The 21,286-nt window shown below is 43.6% G+C and overlaps 1 protein-coding gene across 9 annotated transcripts in view; it reads left to right on the top strand.

Annotated features, from left to right (window-relative positions):
- Positions 1-21,286, top strand: part of LLGL2 (LLGL scribble cell polarity complex component 2) — a 37,556-nt gene that overhangs the window by 2,585 nt on the left and 13,685 nt on the right. Inside the window, exons 1-10 of one of the 9 annotated variants that reach the window (XM_055724613.1) lie at positions 237-354; positions 8,741-8,849; positions 15,134-15,231; positions 16,232-16,313; positions 17,570-17,685; positions 18,301-18,459; positions 19,250-19,412; positions 19,589-19,721; positions 20,521-20,575; positions 20,768-20,922. In XM_055724613.1, the coding sequence (XP_055580588.1) occupies positions 8,775-8,849; positions 15,134-15,231; positions 16,232-16,313; positions 17,570-17,685; positions 18,301-18,459; positions 19,250-19,412; positions 19,589-19,721; positions 20,521-20,575; positions 20,768-20,922 (1,036 nt within the window). In that variant the 5' untranslated portion in view covers positions 237-354; positions 8,741-8,774. Of the gene's footprint in view, positions 1-236; positions 355-946; positions 1,094-7,466; positions 7,490-8,277; positions 8,300-8,428; positions 8,492-8,539; positions 8,565-8,740; positions 8,850-15,133; positions 15,232-16,231; positions 16,314-17,569; positions 17,686-18,300; positions 18,460-19,249; positions 19,413-19,588; positions 19,722-20,520; positions 20,576-20,767; positions 20,923-21,286 lie in introns of those variants that run through there. The other 8 variants (XM_027816794.2, XM_055724631.1, XM_027816792.2 and 5 more) reach the window with 8 other exon arrangements.

Raw genomic sequence — 21,286 nt, 5'->3', positions numbered from 1 at the left:
CTGCTTGCCCGGACCCCCTCCGCCGGTGCTCGGGTCTCCCCGAGCACGGCCGCCCGCATGGCGGTGGCCGCTCTCTGATTGGCTGCGAGCGAGCGGGCTGCTGAATTATTTATGAGGCGGCGGCTGAAAGGGCGGGGCGGCCGCGGTTCCCCTGCACTTGCCCGCGAGGGCCCGCCTCAGGAGGGCGGTTACATCCGCTGGGCCCTGCCCCGCTGGGGGCGGGTTGTACGGAGGCCCCGCCCCGCCGCACCCCTCCCGGAGGTGCCCAGGGAGGGAGGCCGCCGCCGCGCAGGCGAGAGGGGAGCGGGCGCGGAGCGGAGCGAGGCCGGGGCGGCCCGGCTCCAGGCCCCGCAGGTGAGCGCGGCTCGCTGGGAATCGGCCCGGGGTGCGGGACCGGGGCCGGCCTGGCGGGACGGGCTCCGCGGAGGGGGGTCCTCGCAGGGGGTCCGGCCAGCGCGGCCCCGGTAGGGCTCGCCACGGCGGGCTAGGGCGGCCCCCGCCCCTCCTGGGCTTCGCGGCGCCCCGTGGGCTTGCTCCCGGGGTCCCTCCGGCGGGGCTGGCAGGTGCTCGGCGCTGCCCCTGCCCCGGGGGTCCGCTTCGCCGGGTGCCCGGGCCCTCCGCGCCGCCTTGCTCCGGCGAGCCCGGCTGCCGGCACCTGGAGCCCCCGTGCCCCCGCGCACCCTGGCTGTGGCTCGTCCACAAAACTTTGGGCAGTGGCGTTGAGGGGGGCGTTTGTTCGGGGGTATTTTTGGGGTGGGTGCTTTTCTTCGGGGTTTTTTGCTTATCAAGTTTGATGCGCTGTGTTTGCTGTGGCCGGAGCGCGTAGCTGAGGGGTCGCGCACGGCAGCTTTACATCCTGGGATTTTGCAGAGGTCGCGGCTGTGGCCGTTTGCTCCGTAACTTCCTGGTTGAGCCCTGGGCGCGAGCGGGGCCGGGGCGCGGGGCCCCGTGGGGGCTGCGAGGAGCGGCCCGTGTCCGCAGTCGCGGCCCCTCGCCCTGCTGCTGGCTCGTCCTGCCGGGGCAGATGTGCCTGCCTGCCGCCGAGCCTTGCAGGTCTCCATCTGCTGCGACTGGCTCCAAGCAGATGCGATTAGTAAGTATTGCAATATCTCCTTTGGGACGCTCTGTTCGCATTTTTTTTTTCTTCTTCCCCTTCAAATCCCTGCCCATATCAAATATATCGTGTTACTGTCGGATTTTTCCTCACGAGAGTTGTAAGAGCTTGGTGGTTGGGGGAATGTGTTATTTCTAACAGACAGTGGGCAGGTGAAACGAGAAGGTGAAACAAGTTGTTTAGCCTTTGTCTCGAGTTGCCGGCAGTAGGGGCAGGGGAACGAGCTAGTTACTGACTTCTCTGCTGGAGGTGATGCTTAACCTTGGCGTTGGAGAAAATTTTGTGCATAGAGCGGTTGAAGTAGACTTCTGGGTCTGCATTTCAGCAGTGTGGTGGCACAAAGCTTTGCAGTCATGTGTGGATAATGACAAGACAGGAGGACAGCCTCGCTGAGGTAATAAAAGTTGTCCGTTGTAACGTGTTACTTGGTGGGGAACGCTGCTCTTTGTAGTCAGCTGAGAGCACTTCAGTCAACTGGAATATCTTGCTTTGCCAAGTCCCAGGTGAAGCTGTATGCCCAAAGCAGCTGCCAGGTGATTTTAGCTTTGATTCAGGGAAGCTGGTGCTTCTAGCAAGCGGAATGCAAAGTGGTGGTACATCCCAAGGCTGCTCCGTGCATCCTGGCACGTTCTTGTAAAGACAACCTGGCCCACGGAGGGGACAAGGACGATCTGTGCAAGTACCAGGTTGTCCCTAGGCCTGCTCAGTGCTGCTTGTAGCCACTGGAGGGGCTCCATTTAGTTTATGGTATTGAAAAGGGAGAAGAATTCTCAAACATTTTATAGGATGGTGCTGAGGAATGTCTTGACTTTGCTTTTGAACAAATTACGTCTGCTATAACTACTGACTGAAGAAAATTATTAGAGGAGTTAAACTAGTAGAGAGTCCTGTATCTTCTGGTGGCTTTTTGGTACAAAGGTGTGATTATCACTGTGAATTGCTTATAAGAGGTGTGGTTTTTTTCTTGGCTGCCATACAGGGTTGAGAGATGTCAAAGACTAAGAGGTATTAAGCATATATAATGTAATGCAGTTAATCCATGGCAATAATAGTATGTAATAACTGCTTGCAGCCTGATCTTTCTTTAAAATAGTTTATCAGAGGGGAGCGGTGGTAGCTGAAAGTTTGATTTCTGTGCAGAAATTCGATGGAAACTCCAATTCTCATCCAAAAACTTCTTATAATTAGACCGCTTTGTTGCTTTAAGAAACAAATGCTTTCATGGTTTACTCCATTGACACACTATGTTTGGTGTAAAATGCTGTTCCAAAGTTACGAGCCACTCTTCCACTTGAATCATACTGCTTAGCAGAAGCACACAAAGTTTTGCATCATGTGCAATAATGTTGTTCAGTGCAGAGACTTTGTTCTGCTGGAGCGTTTTGAAACTTCATGTTGTCATGCTCCCATGACAAGGAGAACACAATAGGAGTCATAATGACACACAAGGTTTGCACAAGCAGTAAATTCATTGCAAGTGGGCGATTCCTGGTAACTCCAAGTACAAAGCTGTGAAAGTACATGAACTTGTCTGATTTATATGATTGGTTCTCAGTTAGTGTCCATGAGTTCTTGGGGAATCTACCTCTGGTCTTTTATTTAATATTTTCTGTGTTTTGGGAGGGTGATCACCTGCACGTAGTATTGACACAGTCTTTTCAGTCTGTCTCTCCAGGTTCACCAAAATGAATTTTTTTTACAGGAGGATCTTTTGGTTTACCTCTCTGCTAGCGCCTGACTACTGTATGCAAGGTGCATCTGAACACTCTCCTGTTACAGCAGTTGTTTAAGGGAGGCGTCTGCATGGTCTCATTAAACTATGAGATTAATGTTGTTAGAACATCTTCCCAGTGAAGCCTTATCCCAGGAAAAGATGGTATCTTATACTTCCAAGCTTTCCACATACTGCAACTATTCCTTCCCTTACTCTAGCTCTTCTGCTTGGCTTGTACTTTCTTGAGTATCTGTCTTGATAGTGTGTTATAGCCAAGCATGATTGTGGAGATGAACTTTACAGTGACAGCCCAGTTGAAGAATAGCTAGGGGTTGTTTCATCGATTTCAAGATAAAGGGGTTCTTAAACTTGTAATTTCACAGTGAGTCGTGTCAGAGTCTGATGGGTCCTATAATCGATTAACTTGGTAAGGCTAGTATTTAAGTGATGCTTTGAATGTGTTTGTTGTTGTGAGATTGTTAGTGCTAAGAAATGGCTTTTTCCTGTGCAATTGGTCTGGCCTCTGTTCTGTTGCTGCTGACTTTGTTGGTAACAGGAACCAGGCAAACTTCTGGGTGCGGGAGGAAACCTAGTTCAGAGAAGGCCATGGTGGTAACTGTTTGTTATAGGAGCACTAACAGCTTGTAGTTCAAACAAAGCTTGTTGATAAGGCCTCTTTTATTTTAGCAGAGTTGATAAAGTATTATCAGATGCATAGGTAGAAGTTCTCTCTTTAAGGACCTGCAAGCAGGAACAGGTGATGAGGAAGGAATGAAAAGGAGACCTAAAACAAGGTAAGATTTAAGATTCTTGAGATACTTGATGGCATTTTGAAAAGAAAGCTGTTGCACCTTACCCCATTGAAAACCTGTTCAAGTTGAGTAAAGTTTGGCTAAGAAGCACACAGATGGTACCGTACTTGCAATTCTCCTATATGAGTGAAATAAACTCATTATGGCTATGTTTTTGTTGTGGGGTTAACTTGGGACCATATCCACACTTAATACTGTCTACATAGTAAAAAAATTCTGACCTGGGCTTCCTCATCTTGTAAGACTGGATTAACTTGTGTGATTGGGACTCACGACATTGGTTCTCTTATACTTCTGGCTGGAAATTCCATTATCATGGGAGGGCATAAGTGAAAATTCAGTGTCTCAGCAAGCTGTGCATGGGCATCAAAGACACAGTGCCGCATGCAAAACCAATGAAGACAAAGCAAAACGCAGATCTCTGATGGGATTGCTAACACACAGCAGTGAAGAACAAATAATGCTCCTCCTAGGAAGACGCATTTGATCCTCTATTGAATATGGGTCTGTCATGAGCATGGCATGTATACTTGCCATAAATCTCAACATCTAAAATGAACGGAGCTGAGCAGCCGGAATGAAATCTGGTTTCGATGTTAACTGCTCCTTAGTCTCTGACTGGAAACAGGATCATCTTGCAACTCATGCTTTCATTGCCTTCCTATATGAATAGTGAAGAGCTTTTGTTTTGTGGCTGGATCTAATGAAATGAGGTGGGAAAGGGTACCTCATCATATTTAGCTAAGCATTCAGCTAATGAAGTGGCTGGAGCTCAATGTACAGAGCACTCTGAGCTTTGCTGTCAGGTGTCTGTGTACTGAATATGAGCAAAATTGGGGTTGACTGCCTTGGGCTGCTGTTGCCTATAAACAGCTGACCTCAGTGCATCTTGGAAGAAGAAAATTTGCACATAGTTTCTGGTAAAAGGCTCATCTTTGAAACCCTGAAGAATTGTTTCCCTGGAAAATAAGAACATTAGATACATGCAGACCTGGCATGGCTTCAGAGGCTATTGAAGAATTCCTCACTGGCTACTGGTAGCCACAACTGTTACCATATGGTTGTAAATGCTGACTGGCAGATAACTGCAGAGCACACAGGACTGGAGTTTTATGTAAGACACTGAAGGTGTGTGGGAGAGAAACTGGTCTGCTAGTATGTAAATGTGCATCTGGAAGATAAGATTATACAGATTGTGGAATGTTTGTTTTTTCTAGAATTGGAAAAGGCACTTGCTTATTGTACTAAAAAGAAAATTCTTCTTATTGACAAGAGCTTGGTAAACTTGTAACAATAATACCGCTTGGGCAACCTGTGCTACAATGGATGTCATTCTCTTTGCTGTTTCTTCTTTGCCTTTGCTCAAAACTGCGTTTCCTCTCATCTCCTCCCATACAGCATTTTCCTTTCCCCACAGCATTCTTCTGGAGAAAATGGCTGCACACAGCTTGGATGAGTGTTTTCTATGCTGGGTTAAAATTTTGCTGACTGGATGGCCGACCCTAAAGAGTAGTAGTAAATGGAGTTAAATCCAGCTGGCAGCCAGTCACAAGTGGTGTTCTCCAGGGCTCGGTATTGGGGCCAGCCCTGTTTAGTATCTTTATTGACAATCTGGACAAGGGGATTGAGTGCACCCTCAGTAAGTTTGCGGATGACACCAAGTTGGAGGGGAGTGTTGATCTGCTTGAGGGTAGGAAGGCTCTACAGAGAGGTCTGGACAGGGTGAACTGATGGGCCAAGGCCAGTTGTATGAGGTTCAACAAGGAGAAGTGCCGGGTCCTGCATCTGGCTCACAGTAACCCCGTGCAACGTTGTAGGCTTGGGGAAGAGTGGCTGGAAAGCTGACTGGTGGAAAAGGACTTGGAGGTGCTGGTTGACAACCAGCTGAACATAAGCCAGCAGTGGCCAGTGCCCAGGTGGTCAAGAAGGCCAATAGCATCCTGGCTTGTATCCGAGACAGTGCAGCCAGCAGGACAAGGGAAGTGATTGTTCCCCTGTACTCGGCAATGGTGAGGCTGCACCTCAAATCCTGTGTTCAGTTCTGGGCTGCTCACTTCAAGAGGGATGGAGAGGGGCTGGGGCATGTCCAGAGACGAGCAGCAAAGCTGGTGAAGGGTCTGGAGTGCAAGTCTTAGGAGGAGTGGCTGAGGGAACTGAGATTGTATGGTCTGGAGAAGAGGAGACTCAGGGGGATCTTACTGCTCTTTACAACTACCTGAAAAGAGGCTGTAGGCAGGTGGAGGTCAGTCTACTCCCATATAACAGGATAAGAGGAAATGACCTCAAGTTATGCCAGGGGAGGTTGACATTGGTTATGAGCAAAAATTTCTTCATGGAAAGGGTGGCCAAGCATTGGAACAGGCTGTCAAGGGAGGTGGTGGGATCACCATCCCTGGAAGTATTTAAAAAATGTGTAGATGTGGTGCTTATGGATATGGGGACATGGTTTAGTGGCGGCCTTGGCAGGCCGGAGTTAACGGTGAGACTTGATGATCTCAAAGGTCTTTTCCAACCTAAAAGATTCTATGATTCTACTGTGACACTCAGGAATTCTTTGGTCAGGCATGAAACCCTTGTACACATCAATGATGTAGAATGTCTTCTCTGATTGTAATGGACACATCAGCTTGCCAAGGTGATGTTTCTTCAAGTGAGTTACTGCTTGATTCTGAACTACTATGCTCCTTAGCCAGTTGAGCAAGTTGTTGTGGGCTGGAGTGTGAATGCTAGATCTCTTGCATAAGCAGGTTAAAACAGCATGTTTCTAGATGCAATTAATATTTCAGGATAAAACGTTCAAACGGTGTTAAATATAAAGTTGTGTCTCTCTCAAATCAAGCCCACTATTCTCCTTACTTTGCTCGAGAGTTTGCTGTCACAGCTGAGGATGTCTCTTTTTCTAGGGGAGGATAATGAGTAGAGTTTCTCTGTGGGTTTGCCTAGTTTAACAGGTCTAGGATATTGATTGACAGTGGGAAAGGGTGCGTCTGTTTGGCACTTTCCTTTCCTTGTCTGGCTAAGGGCAAAATGGCAAAATGTGTGTTATACATGGGTGTGATGTGCTCTCCCTGCATAGCACAGCAGCTTGTCACTGTTCTGTAACTTTTTCTAACAGAGTAAATATAGTTGTGTGTAAATATGTTGCTCTTCCTCTCAGGAATGTCTGGTGAAAGACTTATGATGATAAAATTTTTGAAATTTCAGCTGAGGTACCTAAATCATTGTAGAAGGATACATTTTCCAAGTAAGCTACACTTAACATTCTTCCTCTCTTTTTTTTTTTTTTTGGGGGGGGTATCCTGCTGTATGTGTTTCTGTGCTTATTCTTCATGCCTGCATGTGCTGATGGCATGGTTGATGAACACAGGTGCTGGTAGCTGCCGGCTCAGAGTCAGTTTTCTCCATGGTGAGTGGAGGTTCTGATGATTCTAGATGGAGATTGGCTCAGACTCTTGGTGCTGATGTGATCTCCTGGTCCCCTGAACCAGGACTGCATTGCAGTCCTCTTAGTGAGCTCCAGACGGTATTGTATACGTAGGTGGCTGCGGAATGTGAGCAGAAAAGGTAAAAGAGGAGTAATGCAACAAAGACATACAAGTTCAAGCTTAGGGAGTTTTTAAAGGGACTTCTCAAAATATGACTGCGGAGCATCCTGTTTATGATACCATTTCTTTTTTTTTGATCCTTCACAGCTGCTAAGGTCTTGCTGGAAACCATTTGAAAAACAATCCAAGTTCTTCAGGAACGGCTGGCTGATTTAAGTCATTAACCAAAGACCATCGTTATTGGCAGGAGCACACAGATAGCCACCTTGTTTGCCAGCTCTGCTACTCCCATCTATACAGACAGGTTGTGAAAGCTCTCTTCTGTTGCCCTCCAGCCCCACAGTTTGAACAGAGGCCCAAAGCCCTCCATTCACTTGACAATCCCTTTGGCATTTCTGGTCCCTCTGTTCCCCTTGCAACACTAGCCTTCTCTCCCCCTGCTCCCCACCTTGTTGTATGTGTGTATGGACCTCATCTGATGATGGCTTACTATAAAATATCTATACTGGTTCCTCATTGCACCTCAAGTTCTGGCCCCCACCGTGCATGTGTGTTGTGTACAGAGGAGCTGGTAAATTGCTATAATTTCCTGTCCAACGAATTAAAATTAAATACTGACTGCAGCGTCCAGTAGCTGCTTCATGAACTGCTGAGCTGTATGTACATGGAAACTGCCACTTGTGAAAGATGGCCAGGGCAGGCAGGAGCACTTATGCCAAGATAGGTTGTCAGGATGCAGTTCAAACCTATGGTCTTGAGCTGGCAGTCACTTAGCACCTCTGCAGAGGGGGGATGTGACAAAGAATCTCTTGAGCTGTACAGAATACAAGGCTGTAGCCTGGTATCCCCAGTGTGATTTCTAGGTTGCAAGTCAGGTCTAATTTGTCCTGCTTGAATCTTCCTGGTGCTGTGAGAGACACGGCAGTGAGAGATACTGGAAGTGTTGCGCTTCTAGCTGCATGTTGAACTGCAGGTGCAAGATTTCTTTCCCCTACCCCCACCTTGAGCGGGGAGTTAAGCTTGATATTTTACAAAGGCAAGTTAATAATTAATGCAGCTACCCTGCAGGCAGCACAGCGCCCTTTCTGTCGTACCCATGGAGCAAGCTGAAAATGTGATTCTTTTCTCTTTTTTTAGTTCAGTAGCTGGAGGGTTACCTGGGGTGAAAACTGATACTAGTCAATAATGTCTGTGAGGCTGGGAGTTAGCCTTTAGATTGGGTTTGCCTAAATGTTTGTGCAAGCACTGCTGTTTTGCTTGCCTTTTCATTGGATAAGGTCAACTGCAGTGATCACAAAATGGCCAAGTATAAAAACTCTTCTAAAATCATCTTGGCTTATCTGTACTGCTTTGCTTTAGCAATGTGAAAATGGTATTGTGTAAGTCCAGCACCAGAGATGGTGCTTTGTGGTGGTATCAGGTTTTGGTTATTCGATAGTGACATTGTCTCATTCTGCTCTGGCTGCTTTGTGTTACCTGCTAAACCAAAATAAATAACCTATGCTTGCTTCTCAGGCTGCTTTCATTTATATGGCTTTTTCTTTTTTATTATTAGGATTTTTGTTGCCAAGATAACTACGGCAAGGAAGATGAGAAGGTTCTTAAGACCCGGACATGATCCAGTGAGAGAGAGGCTTAAACGTGACCTTTTCCAGTTTAACAAGGTACAGTGCTTTCCTCAAACTCCCAAGGCATATGTGTGCAAGGCAAATCTATCCTGACCCACTGCACAGTGTAAAGGGATGGAAAAACTACATGAGTGTGGGTGGAAAAGTTAAATTTAGGAGATGTGGTTTGTTCTTTTTTTCTTTTTTTTTTTTTTTTAATTCTGTCGTTTTTTCCCTGATGGTGCCTGACTAGTTTTCTTTAAGCTCACGAGCATGTTTTCAATTCTGGCTTTCATTTTTAAGAAAAAGGATATTGTCATGCTGCTGAGTGGCACTTGCTGAAAGAAGAGATCTTCACAGCAGCTTTTATATACTCTGAGTGTTCTGTAGCTTGTCCTGCTATGTGCTGTGACTACTTATGTTATAGGTAGTCTTTGCAGTGCTACTGTAAAAGTAAACATTTTTCTAAAGATACGTGTAAGCCACAGTTTGTGATGCAGCTGAAGCCAGAGTTCTTTGTGATTATCCTTTGGGTTTATAAGTATACCTCTGTTTTTAAATGTTGATTTAAAGGTCTGTGGTAGAAATGTGGTAGTACCTAGGCAGCACAATGGCCATTAATAATGAGTTTGCTATTATCTTAGTCTGTATCTATTTTTTCCTTCCCTCTGTGGAGGAAATGGCAATGGCTGTGCTATCTATCCAACACTCTGGGCATTTTTCTTTTGAGCTGTGGCCAGGATCGTAGTGCTTTCATCTTTGCAAATGCCTAGTAGTAATTCATTGCTAGGCTAATGGCTACTTCCACCTTCATTGGGTATCACAAATGTATTTGTAGGTTTTGTATTTCCAAGGTTTAAATGGAATTTTGCTGAAATGTATAATGGATAAATGAAGTCAGCCTAAGAAATAAATTGCTTGATTCATGAAAATTCTGGTGTAGATGTATACTTAAGTGGAACTTTGGATATTTGAGATGAATGATTTAATGTAATTTACTACTAAACCACACCATTTCCATGCGTACCTCCCTCCCACTGGGGAGACAAAAGGAGCTCGAGTGCTTCAGACTTATTTTCTGTTTGCTACCATAAGAAAATGCTACTGCAGATGCCGTAAAAAGTACAGTAAATGAAGACCAGGATTGAGTTGCTAGCATTTAGCTGAATGCAATGTCAGCTCAGAAAAGACATCCCAAGGATGGGTCAGAATTACTTGTAAGTGTATAAAATTGTATATACCTTGGAAAAACCTTTGCTATTTCAGGGGTGTCTCTTTCTTGAATATGTCTTTCTCTCATAAGAATGTTTGGCTGAACTTTACTTGCCAGAGACAGACTAATTTGGGTGATGCAAAACAGGGTTGAAAGAACTAGCTTTTGCAGCAGAGGGAAACTTCCAAATGTATTAGAAGTTGGCATCAGGATTTGTGACTCCCATTTGATTCAGTCCTGAAGGTAAATAATTGCATCTTGTTTCTAGGGAGGCGACTACTTTGGACACTTCCTAATGGTTTACTTTCATTAACGTCTTGGTAATTAAAGGCCTTGCAAAATGCATTTGCACTTTTAAGCTACAGTAACTTGTTCTTTTCTAACAAGAATCAGAAAGGGGATGAACATTATACCAGAATCTTTACATTATACTTTTCTATTGCATAAAGTTTGGGGTTTTTTTCCCCTGAGACTTGTGTGTCTTATTTCCAGACAGAGTGGATCATTTGAAAGCTTCTGCCCTTTGACAGATAGAATAAACATCTACTCGCAGCTAGGTAGACTGAGATCTGGAATAGTCAGGCCTTAATTTTGACCTGTTGAAGGCTGTGGCTTCAAGGAGCCAAGAAACATAGTACTTTTTGTGCCAAGACTGTCCTTGTCTAATATGTGAAGTAAAGCAAGCATATTAGTGCTGGTAAGCAAGTTTTTAAACACTTATTTGAGGTCTTTGAAACACTTCTGGTTAAGAACCTGTTTGGGAAATAATTTGTGGGACTGTAAAGTTGCTGATCAGAGAAATTGAATGGCATATTTGCACCTCTTCAGTGTGTGATGCTGGTAGTGACTAAATGGAAAGTCTGTACCTTGAAAGTGCTAGGGATTCTTGCCCTCATTTTATTGTTTACCTTGAAGTTGAATATGAATGCATGATGCCACAAAGTTTAGTGTTAATGTAGTGGAATGTATTTGGCCATGCTGGCCTAGTAGTGGACATCAATTAAAAGTCTTTTTATTTGGTGGTGATAGATTTTGTTGGTTTGTTTACTCCCTCAAGTATAAATAGATTGTAATCTTTTTACTGTTTCCCTCTTGCATTTCTGTTCCAGGTAAGAGGTGATACAGATAATTTTAAAGGACTGATTGACCACTGGACTAACTCTTCAAACTGTCCTCAAACTCATGTTTGATTCAGAACACACCTTCCTAAATTCTGCTAGTCACTTAGCTTTGCATATCTGTTTCTCTGTATGAGTAAGAACTTCCCATACTTGTGTGTACCTGTTGCAAGAATCTGTTTTTAGCTCAGTGGATAGAATGAAGGATAAGGTATGTGGACTTGGCAGTCTACTTCTTTAAGTTTATCCTGCTTTTGGAAGTAGTATTTGGATGCCTTTGGCTCAGTCCAAGCCCTGCAGAACAGACATGTTCAGGCTGGCATTGTCAGACTAGATGATGGGTAACACACAGGTGAACCAGCCTGTCTTACAGCTGAATGTTACCAAACTGGGAACGTTGCATTTAATTTATGGCTTTGTGTTTTTTCCCCTCTTTTCAGTCTTCCTAACCCTTTGCTGATGAGTGTGATGGATAGCTTGCCTTAAATCTGAATTAGTGTCTATGCAAAGTAGATTTAACACATACAGGCTTCATTGTTCCTTCAAAAGACATATTAGGAAAGGTACAGCGTTTGTATTGCCTGTGGTTGGGTTTGTCTGTGCTTTGTCATAAAACAATCTGAGAGGAGAAGCGGAGCGAAATGAAAGAAGGAAGGCAGCACTGAATTTCAGCTGCACAGCTTTAGTGTGGGCTGGGAACAAATGTTAAGTTTGGCCGCATTTTTCCTGCAGTAAATATGACTGACATATAGCAGTTCTGTTGGTTAATACTGCTGACATCAGGCTTGCTTTTACTGAGTCTGACGGATCTGTGGTCTGAGGAAAATGAAAACGAAAGCTTCCACCTTTCCTCAAAGAGACAAAGGCCCTTTAGAGAAGGAGGGCACATTGTGGGCACTCCAGTTTCTTATTTCAGCTGTCCTGAAAGGCTCCATTGTAACCTTTCCTGCCTTCTGCCCCCCTCGCTTCCCCTTGCTGGGTTTACCTGCTGAGCAGGTGAAAGGATTGGCTGCTGAAGAGAAGGGAGGAAAGGGAGGCCAGCGGAAAAGCTGATGATGTGATTTAACAACTGAGTGTAAATAAGTACAAGAAAAAGATCTAGGTAATCAGTACAGTGAATGTGAATGCCTGGTCCTGGTGGTGTCAAATACAGCCAAAAAGTCACCCTGATGCCTTTCTTGCCTGGCTACAGAAACAAATGAATGACATAGGGAGGGAGTTATCTTCGTTATGTCTTATGTGCATCTTGGCTGAAGTTTCAAAGCTGTCAGAAACCATTAGTACGTTTACTGCATAAGCAGTTGTGTAACAATAAGTGATTGTTACTGATTCTTCTCGTGCTTCTGCATGTGGTACTATTTTCTGCAGTGGCCTTCTATTACTAACAGTAATTACTCCTGGATGTAGTTGTTAATGTACCTTTTGCAAATTTGGCTATAGGATGGGGGGGTACTTCAACCTGGAGAAAAATTTACCCTCCTATTATTATTACCGAATGGTACACACTCGGTTATGCTGTTCATAGGTCTTGTACTTGAAAATTAAAGCTTTTATTGGCTTGTCTAATGTGTTTACAAATTAACATGTCAAACCCAAGATATAATTAGCCAGTATGAAGGCTAGTATTGACAGCTTCCTAACAGGCAGTACAGTACTGTGTAAGTCATGGTTTTCTATTGTGAGAATTATGGCTAAAGCCTTGTCTTCTGGGCTGGAAGAAATCTCAGTATAAAGACAGTTTCTAATTGATGTTTCATTGAAAAGGGCACCTGGTTGTGCAGATGACATGACAGTGCAGTGACTGTGGACAAGTTGAAACTAAAACTAACAGTGGAATTACACTGGTGTCTCCTGTTCCTTGCTCTCTTTTGGGGAGAGTGGAATGGCATCTGTTGCCCGTGCTACACCTGATTCAATTAAATGTCTCATGATTTGTTAAGATAACACATTACCTTGAAAATTATTCTCAGAATATAGCTTCACACTCCTACAATTTTGACAACTAGGAAGCTGCTCTGTGTTGTCTCGGTACAGAGACATGCATCATGGTACAGAGAAATTCTGCTTTGCCTGTGCTGGATTAGAAAACTGCCCTGTTTCAATTCTGAGTCCATAGATAAGTTCCTACTTCATACAGTCTTCTCTGGGAAGTTTTATATGTGTGGCTAGGCAAAGGTCGGTTAACAACAACATCAAGGGTGATGTTAAAAAGACTGGCTTCTCAAAATTTGTTTTTAATAATGCAAAATTAAATTACCTTCTAGGAATATAAATAAGGCTGGAGATTAGGTTATCATAAAGGGAAATAAACTCGGTGGTCTTGGAGCCAGTAGTACTAATCTTAATTTACCATGTATAAAAGGTTAAAAATTAGTAATGACTTCTTTGCCCAGTCTTAGGAGTTGGCAAGCAGAAAATTAGGGGAAGATGAGACATTTTCAAAGATACAAAATTGAAAATATTGGAGCACTTCCTAACAGGACCTCAGGTTGGGGTAATTGATATTTAGAGAAAGGTCTATTTTTACAATTCATGAATTGTGATCAAATGGCTAAAACTGAACCAATCTGGCAGACTATCTTCCTATGCCTGTGGCTTTGAGCAGAAACAGTAAAAGGGCATTAAACTATTTTGTAGCAGCTGGGAGCACCTCAGGCTAATGGCATGACCACAGAAATGAAACTGACTTTATTTGATTCTGGTGCAAGGGATTAAGTTGGGAAATCACTGTGCAGGAAATACCAGGTGTTACTTTTAGGTTGAATAAACCTAAACCATAAAGCCAAGTGATGTGGTAGCTCTGTCTCAAAGACATGATGGGAACGAGGTGCAAGTGCTTACTTCTGTAGATGGAGGGTTCTGCACTTTTTTTTTGGTGTGTGTGTGCAAGTGGTCCTCCGGCTGTTTTATAACAAATTCCTATTCTGTAGCTGACCAGCTTGCCTTAGGAGAACGTATTTCCCAGATGCTGAAACTGTAAGGGCAACAATGTTTTCCAGGAAGTAGCCCTATTAATCTTCAGGCACACAAATCCCTCTTTACATAGCTATATGTTGTCAAACACTCATGCATACTTGTTTTGTCTCATCGATGATAATATCTGTACATTAGCAGTTCTAAAACCTTGACTGAGCTATTTTACAAGCAGCTTGGTTGCATCCTGTAAGTACGGCAGAATATTACTCTGTAGTATATAAATGCATCAGGCATGCTAAGTGTGGTGTGTATGACATGCTCCAAATCTTCCTCTTGGTGCAGTGTAAATTGTACTTCAGGGAAGCCACTAAGGCCAAGAAACATACTGCTGCCCACGATAGTGACTGACATTTTTTTATTACCAATGGCTTTGAATTAGTCTGAGGTGGCCTAGCAGGCTCCTGCTGTCATTAAGTTCCAGTGCTCCTTGTGCTCCTTCTGGAAAATGGATTCAGTTACATTAGTAGTTACATTGCCCTGTAGGAAATCTGTTTAGTTTTCTGGATGAGCCTTGATGTTCACTCAGTAGTTCTTAATAGCTTTGCACCATTTCTTGATGTCAGTTAACAAGAGGAGGTCGTGAAAGGCTGACCTGTGTGGAATTTGGCAGATAAAGCTGACCTTACAACACACAGTATTTGTGTCAGACTTTGAAATTGTGCTGAGCAGTTGGTTTATGGAAGTAAAGTTGTTTTGGAGCGACGGAGCGTATTGCAGTGAGAGAGTAAGCTGTGCTTATGCAGAGTTATTTATAATCTTAACATAAAGATCTGCTTGGGTTACTGTTTTCAGAATATTTCTCTTCCTTTTCTGTTACACTTCTGTAAATCCTGGCTGTAGAGCCAGGGGTTCTTGGAATAGATTCATCCTTAGGCTATTGTTCAGCAAATCTAACCTGTGTTTGAACACTTCTCAACAGAAGCTGCCATTAAGTACTGTATTTCAGACTGCCGTGCCAGATTAAACTTCTGTTCTTTATACAGCAATGCCCATGAAATATGCTGTTGATCATGAGTTTTCTTTCTCTCTACCAGACTGTTGAACATGGATTTCCCCATCAACCCAGTGCACTGGGCTATAGCCCATTTCTCCACCTTATGGCCATTGGAACGCGATCAGGAGCCATTAAACTGTATTCTTTTGAACAACTTCAGCAAGATTTCGCTGGCTACACCAGAATGTGCAACTTTGAAGACACTGTAAAAAGTTAGACTAACTATAAATTTGCAAGCAAGGGTTACTGGAACATTGGAACAGTTTGCCTAGGTTTGAAGTGATCTCTGTCTGATCAGTTTGGGATTATTTTGCCAAGAGCTGAATGATAGCTCAAACAGAAGCTGAGCTGATGCAGATATTAGACAAGACTCTTTGCTCTTGCTATGCAGATGATCAGACTAGATCTCACCGAAGTTTAGCAATCCTTAATGTTATAAATTCCAGGGTTGTTTAAATATGTGGGACAGGGTTCCTTTTTTTTTTTTTTAAAGCAGTTCTATTTCAGAGGTTAAAACTGAAGTCAGAAATGCTTTCAGCTTCCCAAGTTTTTGACCATGCAGGCATTAAAGACCCAAACACTGAAGGTGGTGACACTTTCTTACATTTTTGCATTTAATGATGTCTGGTCCAAGTTTTGTGTATATGTGAGGCACTGAGGTGATTCCCATGGCACAGTACCAGCTAGGCAAGCTGTAAAACAGGGCTGTCGCTCAGCCCATAAAGGAGAAGTTGGTGCGCTCTCTGCCTGCTTAATCATTCATTCCTGGTGTTGTTTGTGTTCAGAGGCTCGACTCCACATGCAGGAGGTAGCCATCTGTCTCTAGGTTACAAATTAGTTAAGCAGGATTGTAGTGTCTGGGAAACCACTAAACATCTCTGAGAAGAAACAGAGTCCAGGCACTTCTTCTGCATATGCTCAAAGGATCAAGTAAACTTCCATGTTCTCCCGTACTGTGCATAACCTGCCACAAGCATATAAAATCAAAGTAGATTTGCATTGGTTCTTTTCAGTCCAGATCACTAACGGTAAAACATGGTTTCAAGCTAATCTCATTTTGCTTGCTAGCAAGCTTCTTATCAATTAATTGTAGCTGTGGGTCATCTTAAATACTGTAGATCCTCAACAAACTCTTCAGATATGGTGCTCCTGGGGTGGAGTTCATGGGTTTACATGAAGAAAACAATACTGTAATGCAGATTCACTTTATACCTGATCAGGTAAGTGTCTTTTCAGTACCTCTGCAACTTACGTAGATGTTTCTTATGCAGGTGTTGGGTTTGTTCCAGGCAGCTGGACTCCTATTACCAATTATATTCAAATGCTGCTTGGTTGGGAATGCTTATCCCAGTGTGTTTTGTGCTCTTGGCAGCACTTGTTGCTGTGGAGATGCTCAGTAAAACTTAGAGTAGCTTTGTTGTTCGTAACTGTTAGTCATTTCTCTCAAGCAACGTATTGGGAATGGTAATAAGGCCAGAATAGTTCAGGCAATCTGCTGCAGAAGCAAGAACTTCAGTTTCCTTTTCCAGACCCTATTATTTCAGTAGGTCTGGGTGGTCTTTCTTCTGCAGAACAACAGATAGAAGAGTAGCTGCTGCTGAACTGATATAATTATTTTCAGGAGTTCAAAAAGGTACTGCTAACCTCGCCTGCTGCTAAGCTTGTTGCCTTTGTGTTTTGGGATATTGAATCTTGCTCCTGGGGATTGCTGCACAGTTATTGCCACAAACTAAAAATAGGAAGGCAGAATTTTCCAAATGTTTGGTGGCTGTCTAACCACTTTCCATTCCCTTGGCTGACAGATTGGTGTCTTGGCCACATACTTTGTTGCCTGATGCACCCAGTATAGCACGAGTGGCCTCTTTGCAAGAGGGATTTAATTCTTGAGGTGGTTTTGGGTGTCTGTTTGCTTAACTAAAATGGTATAAGCTGAAACTCCCATGGGGAGTGTTGCACCAGGTGTGGCTTCAACAGGTAAAATGCTTCAGTTTGAACATAGAGCCAGCAGGGCTGGGCTCATAAAAGGACTCTGACACAACCCTCCAGAATGAGGTTGGACATGAAGAATGCAAGGAGTGTGGTGTAGTAGACTGTATCAGCCCCACCCAAAGCCGGGGTGTGTTGCAGCAAACCATGCTGAGGGAGAAGGTGGTGAGCTAAGAGCCTGCAGCTGCCTTGCTGATCTTTTTCAAGAGCCTAAGTCCTTGTCATTCCCCTCTGTGATAACCTGTGCCTTTGTCCTATATAAGAGGGTTTTTAGCCTTTAGGCTACTTTTTGTCTCCTGCCAACCCCCAAATCCCTTGCTATTAGCTAACAGCATTGCTGCAGGATATATCCACTGCTAGAAAGAGCAGTGGCTGGCTCCCCAGTCCTGTTTTAGCAGAGAATTCTGAACTGCAGCAACTTTCTTGCTGGAGTTACTGTGTTATGTTTAATGTTGTGATTCTGAAAAAAGCATATTGTGTGGTTTTTTAGTGCCAGCTGGTGACATTGCTAGATGATAACAGTTTGCACCTTTGGAGCCTGAAGCAGCACAGTGGAGTATCTGAGCTGCGGGAGGAGCACCGCTTCACGTTGAAAGGGCCACCTGGGTAATCTGCAAGAGTGTTTTTGAGCTAGTTTGGGGATAACTAAGCAAGTAAGAAAATTCTGATATTGTTCTAGCTAGAACTTGTTCTGTTCTTACAGACTCTCGCTGCTGTGAATCCGTTAAAGGGGCATCCATGGAAACCAAACAGGGGCTAGCTGGGGCCTGGGAGACCGCTTTTTAACTGTGTTATACCAATGTAAAGGGTGACACCTTTTTTTAATATTATGCATCCACTCCTGTGTGTACAGGAGCTATAAATCTTAAGACTTAAATATAAGCATCCCTTAAGTCAGAGTTTAAATATTGCTATGGTTTTAGTTACACTTGATCTCACTAGTTTTGGGTGAGCTGTTTTTTAGCTCCTTTAGGGACACTTAATAAGAGACGCTTCTGTAAAAAGGTGTCTGGAACTTCGTCCATGCACTTGTCAAGTCTTTTGACATGATTTGTCTTAAAGCTAGTGTTTTCATCCTTCAGAAGAATCATGCCTGGCTAAAATCTCTGCCTATAAAACAAATGACACTTGTAAATATCCCTGTTGAGTTCTTAGTTCTCTCAAGTTCAGTAATAATAGTCTTTTTGTATGCAGTTCATGAGAGTCTCTTTGCATCCCCAGGTCTCCACCAAGTGCCACGCAGATAACAGCTGTCCTTCCCCATTCCTCACGGGAAGTCCTGTATCTTGGCACGGAGAGTGGCAACATCTTTGTAGTGGAGCTTCCACCCTTCAGAGTGCTAGAGGACAGGACCATAACCTCTGAGGCTGTGCTGCAGCGGTGAGCGAGCAAACAGGCACTGCTCTGTAGAGGTGGAATCCCATTAGCAGACATATCCTTTGTTAAAATGTCGTGCTGGATTATGTATTGGGGCCTCACTGTTATGTTAAGCATTGTCCAAATCTGCATGACTCCTGTGAAAGTAACTTTTGGTCCTGGTATGTGTTCAGTAACGGTTTCTGTCCTGGTCAACCCAGTACTGTCACTGTGGACGTGCAGCATATAGGCAGAACTGTACAGGAGACACTTGGAGTAAATCTGCAACTCTTGTGCCGTCCCTCATGTTTACTTTTGCAAAAAATGTTATGCTTAGCTGTAATTACCTTTTTTTTTTTTTTGAACATTGGCAGAACTTCTGAATCTGCTTTATCCAAATGAGTTTTGTCACTCTGGAGATTCAAGTGCTGCTGAAAACTGTCCTACTTCATGTCGCTGTTTTTTCCTGCTGACGTTTCCATATTACTTTTTATTCTATAAGGGTCACAAGAGAATAGGGCCGGTGATTTAGATCATTTTTACTCTCCTGGGATCCAGTTCTGGAATGAATTGTAAACCTTGGGTTTTCCCTGAAGAAAATGAGTCTGGATGAATGTTTGTGTGGCAGGCCTGATGTGATGTCTTATGTAAAATTTTTTTGCTGCTTGAAGGATTTGTGGAAAGATCATACTTATTCTCATTTATTTGAACTTTTTGTTGCTTAATTTCTCATTCTTATACCTTAGCTGTTATTAGTCATATTAGGTTGTACCTGGAATAAGGTTTTCTTGGGTTTTTTCTTCTGCTTCTGTAGAGTACCGGAAGATTACTGTAACAGACGATCATGTGAATTGGTGGAAGCCCTTCGGGAACATCCCAAGAACCCTGACCAGATCCTGATTGGATACAGCAGGGGCTTGATTGTCCTCTGGGACCTGCAGAGTAACAAAGTGACACACCATTTCCTGGGCAGCCAGGTATTCAGTCCAAAGTCAGTTCAGCAGGGGAAGAAGGGCTCTCTTCTCTGGGGGCACTCTGGAGATGAGTAGGTGCAGGGAGAGCCTGACAAAGCTGCTTTTTCAGTAAGAATGCATTGGGTTTGGGGGGATTAATAGCTTTCTGGAGAGTAGTCATTGTATGTCTTTCTATTCAGCAACTGGAGAACCTCTACTGGCAAAGGGATGGCAGTAAATTCATTAGTTGTCACTATGATGGAAGTTACACCCAGTGGCCACTATCCAGTGACAACAGGCAGCATGAGCCTCTGGAAAACATTGTGCCTTATGGTCAGTAAGTGAGGTTTAATTGTTGCATATTTGTCTAAACTCAAACTCATTTTGAGCTTAAGTAGGATATTCATGTCACACTCTCCCTAGTGTTTAATCCTAATGACAAAATGCAGAGCTGCCTTTTGAATGGTCATGAGCCTAGACTAAGGGATTTTAGTCCGCTTTTTTTTTTTTCTTGTATTTTAAACTCCTTTACATTGTTGAGGTCTGTCCTGAACATGAAGAGCAAATGTGTTGCAGTAATTAGTGCCCCTTATGAAGAAGGCTGTTGGTGATTCAGCTCTTTGTTTTAGTTCGTGTCCTGTTGAGCAGGAGTTGCTTGGATCTTCTGTAATTAATAGTGAGCTAAGTATACTTTTTGTTGACCTGAGCAGTGATGAAACGAAGCCTCTGATTTGCTGAAACCCATCAAATTGGGATGACCTCATCTCTCAAGCATATAGAAGCTTCTAAAGCTCTATCACTTTTACATTAGTTTCAGGAATGCCTGTGTTTTTAACAATCCTTTCTAGTTAATCAGCTTCTATAACAGCACTTCCACTCCCTGTTAGCCATTAGGAACATAGTTCAAAACTTCTCCTGAGTCTAAGCGTTGTTTTGCTGAGGCGTATTGTGGTTAGTGTGTCCCATAAGACTTGTCTGATGTGGCGTGGTCTGGCAAGGTGGTGGTAGTGCCTGCTAATTCAGGTGGCTCTCTTTGGCTTGGAGGCTGAGGTGACAGCGGTGAAGCAGAATAAGGAACTTCCTATGTAAAGATGCAGTTCTTGAATTGTGGTAAATAACTCTGTTCTCTTAGGTCCATTTCCTTGCAAGGCCATCTCCAAGATCTACTGGCAGACAACAAAAAATGGGTAAGTTCGTGGTGTGTCCCTTCACTCTCACCTGTTTAAAGGCATTTAAAGGGTGCAGTGTGCGATACGGTAAGAGCCATTTAGAGTAACAATGTTACGAATTTTTTGTCAGTTTGACTTGCCTCATATCTTTGAAATTTTACTTGCTCCTCACTTCAGCATACACTGCTCTAACTCTGTCTTTCTCTTAAGGATTCCTTACATTATATTCCAAGGAGGGATGCCCCGAGCTAGCTATGGTGACCGGCACAGTATTTCTGTTGTCCATGGCAGTCAGCAAACAGCCTTTGATTTCACATCACGGGTGATAGACTTCTTTATAATCTTCAGTTCAGAGCCTACTGCAGGTATGTGATGAAAGGGTATTATTGAGGAATTAGGATAGCTGTGTACGCTTGTGGAAATCTGCCTGGTATAAATAGCATACGAAATGTTATAAGGAGGTCAGTTGTCTGGGGTTTTTCTGAGACTTTAACGAAGAATCATAGAATCATTAAGGGTCTTTTCTAACCTAAAGATTGACTCTGACCATAAAAGTGATTTGCTGTTTAAAAGTGAAGTGTAAAATACTGGTATAAAGAGTGGGCTGGTTACAAATGCCTTACATTCCTCAGAAAATTAAGCTACTCCATTAATGAGAAAATCTCCTAGGCTCATGTCTGTGTAAGCTGGACGCTGGACATAACCAGGTTGTGAAATGAGGATCTAAAT

Source organism: Falco cherrug, chromosome 1 (assembly GCF_023634085.1).
Source record: "Falco cherrug isolate bFalChe1 chromosome 1, bFalChe1.pri, whole genome shotgun sequence".
NCBI lineage: Eukaryota > Metazoa > Chordata > Aves > Falconiformes > Falconidae > Falco > Falco cherrug.
This window is presented reverse-complemented; position numbering and strand designations above follow the sequence as displayed.